Source organism: Scylla paramamosain, chromosome 11 (assembly GCF_035594125.1).
Source record: "Scylla paramamosain isolate STU-SP2022 chromosome 11, ASM3559412v1, whole genome shotgun sequence".
Taxonomy (NCBI): domain Eukaryota; kingdom Metazoa; phylum Arthropoda; class Malacostraca; order Decapoda; family Portunidae; genus Scylla; species Scylla paramamosain.
In genome coordinates this window covers 6793270-6803658 of record NC_087161.1, presented here as the reverse complement: position 1 = coordinate 6803658, position 10389 = coordinate 6793270, and the positions used below count along the sequence as shown (strand labels likewise).

Here is a 10389-nt window from a genome sequence, read left to right as displayed (position 1 = left end):
TCTGACTACTTCATGCTATCTATTAAAATTCTTTGTAATGATGTTTTCCATGCCCTGGCTGGCCTAAACCCTCAGAAGACTTATGGACCTGATGGGGTCCCTCCTATTGTTCTCCAAAACTGTGCCTCCGTGCCTGCACCTTGCCTAGTCAAACTCTTTCAACTCTGTCTGTCAACTTCTACCTTTCCTTCATGCTGGAAGTTTACCTACATTCAGCCTGTTCCTAAAAAGGATGACCGTTCTAATCCCTCAAACTATCGTCCTATTGGTTTAATTTCCTGCCTATCTAAAGACTGAATCTATCCTCAACAGCAAGATTCTTAAACATCTATCACTTCACAACCTTCTATCTGATCGCCAGTATGGGTTCCGTCAAGGCCACTCTACTGGTGATCTTCTGGCTTTCCTTACTGAGTCTTGGTCATCCTCTTCTAGAGATTTTGGTGAAACTTTTGCTGTTGCCTTGGACATTTCAAAAGCTTTTGATAGAGTCTGGCACAAAGCTTTGATTTCCAAACTACCTTCCTATGGTTTCTATCCTTCTCTCTATAACTTCATCTCAAGTTTCCTTTCTGACCGTTCTATTGCTGCTGAGGTAGACTGTCACTGTTCTTCTCCTAAATCTATTAACAATGGTGTTCCTCAGAGTTCTGTTCTGTCACCCACTCTTCTTATTATTCATCAATTACCTTCTAAACCAAACTTCTTGTCCTATCCACTCCTACACTGATGATACCACCCTGCACTTTTCCACATCTTTTCATAGACATCCAACCCTTCAGGAAGTAACATTACATGCAGGGAAGCCACAGAACGCCTGACTTCTGATTTTTCTAAAATTTCTGATTGGGGCAGAGCAAACTTGGTATTGTTCAATGCCTCAAAAAATCAATTCCTCCATCTATCAACTTGACACAACCTTCCACACAACTATCCCCTCTTCTTCAATGACACTCAACTGTCCCTCTCTTCTACACTGAACATCCTCGGTCTGTCCTTTACTTATAATCTGAACTGGAAACTTCACATCTCATCTCTAGCTAAGACAGCTTCTATGAAGTTTGGCGTTCTGAGACATCTCCACCAGTTTTTCTCACCCCCCCAGCTGCTAACTCTGTACAGGGGCCTTATCCATCCATGTATGGAGTATGCTTCACATGTCTGGGGGATTCACTCATACCACTCTTCTAGACAGGATGGAATCAAAAGCTTTTCATCTCATCAACTCTTCTCCTCTAATTGACTGTCTTCAGCCTCTCTCTCATGGCCGCAATGTTACATCTCTAGCTGTCTTCTACCACTATTTTCATGCTAACTGCTCCTCTAATCTTGCTAACTGCATGCTTCCCCTCCTCCCATGGCCTCACTGCACAAGACTTTCTTCTTTCTCTTACCCCTATTTTGTCCACCTCTCTAATGCACGAGTTAACCAGTATTCTCAATGATTCATCCCTTTCTCTGGTAAACTCTAGAACTCCCTGCCTGCTTCTGTATTTCCACCTTCCTATGACTTGAATTCCTTCAAGAGGGAGGTTTCAAGACACTTATCCTTCAATTTTTTACTACCGCTTTAGATCCTTTTATGGGACTGGCATCTCAGTGGGCCTTTTTTTCATTTATTGGATTTTTGTTGTCCTTGGCCAGTGTCCCTCCTACACATAAAAAAAAAAAAAAAAAAGCCAAAATGCACATGTGGTGCTGGCAACTGTTATTGTTTAGAATCAAAAGAAATTTAGTTTGAAAATACCATTTCTTCTCTTAGTTTTCTCATAATACTGAGTAAGCATAATGCCTTACCAATACAAACACAACTATTAAGATGACAGAGATGAAATATATATATATATATATATATATATATATATATATACTGAGTAAGCATAATGCCTTACCAATACAAACACAACTATTAAGATGACAGAGATGAAATATATATATATATATATATATACACACCTAAAATCACATATATCTAAGCTAGGAGGAATGAGTAGTGGCTACAGTGGTGGCTGCTTGTGTTTCCATTAAATGTGGTGGTTTAGTACTATTTGTTATTTCATTACCAGCACAGCACTCTGAGGTTACCTGACTTTTAGTTATGTAGATGTTAAAGTTTTTTACCCTACATGTTCAAAGCTTGAGAGAAAGAACTGGAAGTAATAAAACTATTCAGGATACACAATATCACCAATGATGATGTGGCAAAAAATCTTTGGTTGGAACTAAAGATTTTCCTGAGTAAAGAGGATGGTTGTCAAAAATCTCAAAATCCATATTAACCAAAGTATGAAGTTAAAAATGACACAAACAGTAAAGAAATGTATCACCAGAGTACACAAACACTTGCCATCTTTACATTTACAATTCTTTTGACTTTACAATGGTGCCAAAGTAATGCACTAGTTAAATTCTAGGCCTATTTATCTTTTTTACTTGATACCTTTGAAGATTTATGGTTGATTTCACAGTCACTTGGTAATGTTCCCAAGCAAGAGCCTTACCAACCTTGTAACAGGCATTACAAACACCTTGATCCAATTTCACAGTCATTGTTTTTATGGTTATGGTGATCCCCAACCTGGTAATGATCATAACAAAATGAATACCTCTAATTCTATAGTGTTGGTATGCCAACACTATTAGACAAAATAAGTCAATTCATGACAAAAGAACTGACCATGCCAGCACTAAAAGAAAGAGAGAAAGGCATGGAAAATTGAAGTACATCAATGGTACCTTCAACATGCCATATCCATCCACTGCAAACATGGTTACATTTTGTGATTTAAATTCTTCCCTTTGAATATCTGCCTAACATTCACCAAACTCTGTTTATGCCAATCAGGCACATAATAAATTATTTATTTCTCTCTTCTTCGAAGTTGTACACAAACACTGTTAGACTGAAATATTTTGGGTTTTATGGGAATAGCCCTAGCCTACTAATTTTGAGACTGATTATTTATTTTCAGCAAAAATATGATGCTTTTCTTTTAATCATGATCTACCCACTGAAAAGATTTGCAATTAAATTAATGAAATTAATTAGTCTAAACCTAGCCTAACGGAAGCAAGCTTAGCCCTCTGATGGGAGCGGCAATGTAATTTCAATATTATCTAATATTTCTCTTAGGTGACAAAATTTGTACACCCAACACATATGTGAGTTTTTAACCAAGGAGGTATAGTAGATGAAATAAGGGTGACAGTTAGTGAGGTTTCCATCAGCTCGTGAAGTGAATTCACATCGCCTTCCAAATTCCTCTTAAATTTTATCATATTACTATTATAGCCTACAAAATGTTGTTGTATTGTTAAATAATTGTAATATACAATTTAGAAAATAAGACAAGTACAAGAGGTTAAGAACTTGTAATATTTGCAGGAAATAAATACACTGTAAGCTCTATTGGGAGGCCCAGCAGCTCCAAAGCCAGCATTACCAAAGGTTCAAATTTCTAGTAAGGATCAAAGCAAACAATGCCGCAAAAAACATCTAGCCAGATTAACAGGGAAGCCAACAAGGCAAGTGAATAAACGAGGCAAGTAAATCCAGAAAACTGAGGTCTGGAAAATCAAAGGTCCACTGTTCATACATTAAAGCAGTGGTTTTCAAACTATTTAGTAAGATGGCACACCTGCCCTTTGATATATATATATATATATATATATATATATATATATATATATATATATATATATATATATATATATATATATATATATATATATATATAGTCTTAGACTTATCAATTCCTTTTAAAATACCACATGTAAATTTCAATATTGTTAATGCACACTTACCTTATTAGTGAGACACCTGAGGTTGACTGGATTTGCATATCCACGGTACATTATGAGGAACACTAGACAGGCATACCCTCATTTCTTCTTCAACACTTAACAGTCTTGACCTTTTCTTACTTTTTATATTAGTGAGGGTTGAGAACCCTAGTTCTCACAAATACGAGGTTGAAAACTGGAGACGAATTTTTTGAGCTTTTTTTCGCTAAGAGTGGGAATTCTTTCTCAATATCAATAAAGAAAGTTTCAAGTGACACTTCCTTGTACTTAAGTTTCAGAGTGTGGTCATTACAGATGTCTGTTAGCTCCTCTTCCTCATTGAGACTAAGTTGTTGTGAGTTTGATGGATCATGAATGAGTGGATTTCTCAGCCAATCATAACTTTCAACAGATACATTTGGAAAATACTTTTCAATGTTCTTTTCTAGGCTTTCAAGGTGCTTACATATCAGTGGAACAATGTCTTTGTTTTCTGTAGCAGCAGTTTTTGGAAACGTATCCAAGTTGCCATCTTTCACTTTAACATTCCAGAGACTAATTTTTTCTGCCAAAGCCTTCATTTTATCTGAAGAAGATAACAGATTTTCCAATCTCCCTTGCATAGCAATACTGACATTGTTCAGATATTCAAAAACATCTGCTAAGTAACATAATTTCACACACCAAGTTTCGTCAGCCAGTAATTCACAAAATTCAAGTTTTCTTTCAAGAGTGAAGAATGTGAGCATTTCTTCCTTCAGCTCCTTTACTCGAGAAAGCACCCTGCCTCTTGATAACCATCTAACTTCTGTGTGCAAGGTAAGGGCTACATGAGGAAAACAAGCATGACTTAATTGGTCTGCTCTTGATAAAGTTTACCATTTTCACAATGTCATCAAGAACAGATTTGAATTTGCATCCCAGTGTTTTAGTAACAAGAGCTTCACGGTGCAAAAAACAGTGGGTTGAAATCAATTCTGGATTTTCTTTTTCCACTAATGATACAAAACCTTTCACTGATCCTACCACTGAAGGAGCACCATCCGTGCAAATCCCTACACATGATTTCCATGTCAAATCAACCATCTGCAAATGGTCACTCACTGTAGAAAATATATCTTGTCCTGTGGTTTGCACTAGTTCCTTGCAGCATAAAAACCGTTCAGCTATTTTATTGCCAGTAATATACCGCATGAACACTAGTAACTGTGCTTTTCCTCCATCAGTTGACTCATCTACTTGTAAGACATACATTCCTTTTTCTTTTACAAGTTCACAGACACTTTTTTCAATATCAGATGACATCTCTTTGATTCACCTACTAAAAGTATTATGAGAGAGGAATTTTCTTTACTTCTTTTTCAGCTTCACCCCCAAACATTGTTTTCACTATAGCACAGCATGATGGAAGAATGAGAGATTCAGCAGTTATATGGAGCTTCATAATTTTGGCAATTAATTCTGCAACTAAATAGTTTGCTTTTTGAGCCTTCTCTGCTACTGACTATTTTCTCAAAACTGCACCTTTGTTGTTTGTTGTCATTTAAGAGTCTCTTGAAATAATCCAGAGGTTAATCAGAAAGGTAACTGTGTTTTGTAGTTAAATGTCTCTTCATTTGACTAGAAAGCATGGCTTCATTCAATAGTTCAGTACCACACACAACACATTCTGGCTTAGGACCAAGTTCATTGTCACACCATGTGAACCCCAGTGCTAGGTAGTTGTCCTGATATGAGCGACATGGCTTACTTTTGCTAGCAACTGCCATGCCCAGTGCTAGGTAGTTGTCCTGATATGAGCGACATGGCTTACTTTTGCTAGCAACTGCCATTGTCTTCGTTAGGTCTACACTTGGGACAGCAGAATTAGGCTCATCATCATCCATCACGTCACTTCCACTAGCCTCCTCATCACATTTACACTTCTTTATGATGAATTCATCCATTTTTCTCAGGTTTTGGAAAAAAATATATGAATATGACAACCGAAAGTAACTTCCTCCAGTCACAGTCAAGGACGGACACACACACACACTGGGGAGTGGGAAGCAGCTGGGAGCAGGCTGCTTACAGACGCGTACTGGACATGTACTTGACCAGTCTGTCATTCGCAGTACAAGTATTATTCTTGCCGATAAATGTGAGGAATTCTCAAAACCTAGCAAAATTATATTATTTTCGCAACACACCAAGGAGATAATGGCGGCACACTAGTGTGCCGTAGCACACTTTGAGAATCACTGCATTAAAGTGTTGACAGGTATTACTTACTGGTGCAGGGGAGTCTCAGCGGCTGGGGTGTAAGGAGTGTATGGGGTGTACGGCTCCTGTAGTTCTGAGGCAGGAGTCATTGGGGTCATGGGAGGCGCATCGTACTCTGGGGGAGGCTCATCCATACGGATGCGCTTCCCGCCCCTGCGCAGCATCTTGGCAAGCTGTGGAGTGGATGTAGGTGGGTGAGTCATGGGGAGAGGAAAGCAGTGGGAAAACATGGAGGGGAATGGGAAAACAGAATGAAATAGATAAGACATGTACACTCTCTTCACTAAGATAATGAAGCAATGAAATAGAGTGAAAGATCAGTGGAATGAACTCCATAAACAGGTGGTTAGTGCTGAGTCATTTGGAAGCTTTAAAGAGCAATAAGAGAAATTTAAGGATGGGGATGATAGGTGGAAATAGGTCAGTATGTTTCATACAGGGACTTCCATGTGTAGGCCTAATGGCTTCTAGTAATTTCCCTTATTTTCTCATGTTCCTACATAAACTTGAGACCTAAACTTAACCAAGCATTATAATCTCCCAACTTGAATAATTAAAAACTTCTTTATATGTACAATTCAATAAATAGTGGCAACAACATAATGATTTGGTATCCAATAATTCTTCTCATTAGATTTTATTTTACATGTGCACAGGGATAACCAATTTCTATTTTACTATTTCAGATCTCATCAATGTGAGCACTTAGAGTCCCAATAATACATTCCACAAATTAATACTGATATCAATAGTGAATTTTGAAAGTTTTACCAAGAATTACTCTTGACTGATGCTGCGGAAGACAATGTCGGGTACCAGTCAGGCCATCATGACCAGGGCCAATTCATGCTGGCTTTGATTATACCTGTTTGATGTCAATCATGTGGCTACTGTTAGGTGAAGCCTACAGGTTGAATGAGATCAGATCAGGTAAGGTTATGTTATGTTATATTATATTAGATTTTGTTAGATTTGATGAAAATGAGAGAGAATATTACAAAATTTACCTTGCTGCACTATTACCAATTTCTCTGTTTGAATCTATATTCCCTTGAAGTGCAAATCATCATGCTGTATAATTATTTATTTTGAGGGGAAATATTTTTCATGTATTGTCACTGATTACTTAATCTGGTACAGTAACATTTGTTATAGGCATAAAAATGAAGCTGTGGTGATTTGCTCCACTGTGTGACTAGAAATAGTGAGATAGCAAATATGAAATTTGTTTTGACCAATGAGACTAAACACATCAGTTGTCTGCAAATCAGTGTTGTCCATTGTCTGGGCCAGTGTTATTTGAAACAAAAGCTTGTGTCTTTGAAATGGCCACCTCAGTCTGTTGGTCACTCATGGTGTGTTGAGGTATTGCACACAATCGGGCAGTGTGAGGCAGTGCATTTGAACCAGTGGTGAAACCAAGGTATTAACAATGGTTTAGATTATTCTGACCTAATTTATCACAAATCAGTGCATTGTGTTGATTTATTTAACCCAAAAACCCAGAATTTCCACCCTCTCCCACTATTGTCGTGGTGGGGATGGTCATCTCAAAACTGATGAGGCAAAAATGAAGGTCAGATTCACTTAAAATACATCAAAAACTTAGTTGCAACATAAAAATATTCACATGCACTTTTAAAAAATTACCAAATTTTACTATATATCATATAAGATTTTATTGAGATAATATTACTGTGAAAAAATGTTAAACAGTGTGTAAACGTTAAACAGTGTATAAACATAAATTAAATGCATTCAAGATAAAAACAGTAGTCCACGGTCAATTGAAAAACAATCCGGCAGGGCCTGAGCCAAGCCCGGGAGACGCGAGCAGACCCACACACCACAACACTGACCAAGCATTCCTGGCAACACTTGAAACCACTGTAGTATTGTACCATTGACAACGCAACACCATTACGGGAGTAAAAAGCACCAGAAGACAAGAAAACAAGAAGAATCCAACAAAACACTAATATCACAAGGTAAATTCCCAACAAAACAATTGGCAACACCCCATCACAGGAACACAAATATGCAGGTTTTCCTCCACACTGGACAGCACGACAAGTAACACACGCACGCACACACACTTCAGGACACCAGACGATAATGAGATAACTACAAATTAACTTAACACTGCAAAATAACACGGCAAATCAGTAACATGTCAACTGGTAACAATCCTTTCCCAACGCACACTCCACCTCAGAAACAGGCAAAATTTAGTTTTTTACTTCTCCACAATGAACAACTCACGCATGCACACACTCCAGGACGCCACACCTAGCACAACACTCTTCCATAGATCACTAGAAGGTTTAATAACACACCTGCAGGAGGCACTACACGGTTTACAAATGGGACGCGGGTCACTGTGTATACAAGCCGAGGGGGTGTGACGTCACGCGGGAAACTGCGTGACGTCAGGAGCTTGATCTTGACTCCTGCTGTAGCTTGGGGGTGATGGTGGTAGAGGTAGAGATTGTTGTTGTGGTGGTGAAGATGGAGGTGAAAGAGGAGGAGGAAGAGTAGTAATAGAACGGTAGTATATAGTACGCAATGTGTATCAAAAGAGAAGGAGGAGGAAGAGGAGAAGGGGAAGATAACGAAAAAGTTAAAGTTGCGGTGGCAATAGTAGTAGTAGTAGAAGCAGCAGCAGCAGCAGTAGTAGTAGTAGTAGTAGTAGTAGTAGTAGTAGTAGTAGTAGTAGTAGTAGTAGAAGTATTAGTAACCTTATCCATTTTTTTGGCACGTTTCATTGTAACTTACAATGCTCTGTCCTTAAACGAAAAGGCAATTGTTACAATGGCCAAAAAGAAAATGCTGTGAATGGTGACTAATAGGAACAATCATTAATGTCTTCAGTGTTTGCCCAAGTTACAATCTTCAATGCGTGTAAATATATGATTTCTCTCCGATAGACATTCTTAAATAATACATAATTTTTATATAAGCCTTATCCATGATTTCTGCAACTCGTGTACTTACTTTCTGTGCTCCGACCGGCTCACGAGATCATCCATCACTCTGAGGCAAGAAACGAGAGACAGGTACCCCCAGTTTTTTTTAACGTTTACAGCAAGGTCACCGAGCCTTCTACATAACATGTGAGTTTCGTGCTTGTATGTTACACGGACTTCTTTTCCAGATTAACCAAAATTACAAGCACCGCAATTTGCTACCAGTCCACTCCTTACTGACCCATCGTAATCTCCACCATCACAACCATCACCTTTCGAGTCACTACCACCACTTGTCTTATCAACATCCCATCACTATAATTACCACCTACTTCAATCGCAGTGGTAAGACCATCCAATTGCTTTTTCAGTGACTGGGCCTAACTATCGTGTCATAATTAGGTTTGGTTGTAATGCCTTGTTCATCTACCCTTGCCAGGGTAGATGAACACTGGTCCAATCTCGGAAGGAACCCAAGTTTGATTCCAAATAAAGAGAGAGAGAGAGAGAGAGAGAGAGAGAGAGAGAGAGAGAGAGAGAGAGAGAGAGAGAGAGAGATTCGTACCTGGAAAAAACTGGCAATGGCGTGATAAAATGATGGCCTGGTGGCGCCAACAAGGCCAAGAGAGTGGGCGCTAAGGCGTGGATAGCAGCCCCGCGCATGGTATCAGCCGTGATTTACAATGCTTTTCCTCAAGGGCTGCCCAATCACCAAGTGTCCCAGGAGTAGCGGACAGTCAAGATGAAGTAGTATGAATCACATCGTCTCGTCACCCAGATCGCCGCCTCGACCCACCACTATGCCGCGAGCACCTAAGCTGTATATGCATTCCTTAATTTGTACCCTTCTTTGTATATGCCTTAGCTGTCTTTCCTGGGTATAACGATGTTGCTTGAGAGAGAGAGAGAGAGAGAGAGAGAGAGAGAGAGAGAGAGAGAGAGAGAGAGAGAGAGAGAGAGAGAGAGAGAGCAGGGCCGGTTTTAAGCTTATTTGACCAATTTTTTTTCAAATTGGGCACCGCACCTTAAGGGGCCCCGCGCCAACGGCGACAGTGACCGCTTGAAGCTTTTCTGTATTCTAAGAGGAATAAACCACTACTGAAAACGTGAAATGAAGAATGAGAAATTATTATTCCTCACGAAATATAAACATACATAAATCTTACTTTTGTAGAGTAGGGGCCTCGCCATCAGTTTTCTAATTGGACCCCGCAATCCCTAGCAACGGCCCTGAGAGAGAGAGAGAGAGAGAGAGAGAGAGAGAGAGAGAGAGAGAGAGAGAGAGAGAGAGAGAGAGAGAGAATCCTTAAATTTTCGAAATCAACATTCACCCTAGTACTTGTCACTGTCAGTTACCAAGCAAAGCAGCTTCTGCCAG

General features: G+C 39.1%; 1 protein-coding gene across 7 annotated transcripts in view; it reads right to left on the bottom strand.

Moving 5' to 3' along the window:
* Positions 1-10389, bottom strand: part of LOC135104896 (cohesin subunit SA-2-like) — a 56731-nt gene that overhangs the window by 46271 nt on the left and 71 nt on the right. For 6 of the 7 annotated variants that reach the window (XM_064012636.1, XM_064012632.1, XM_064012635.1 and 3 more), the window contains exons 1-2: positions 8382-8523; positions 6055-6218 (exon numbers count right to left, since the gene is read on the bottom strand). In XM_064012636.1, the coding sequence (XP_063868706.1) occupies positions 6055-6209 (155 nt within the window). In that variant the 5' untranslated portion in view covers positions 6210-6218; positions 8382-8523. Of the gene's footprint in view, positions 1-6054; positions 6219-8381; positions 8524-10389 lie in introns of those variants that run through there. The other variant, XM_064012633.1, reaches the window with a different exon arrangement.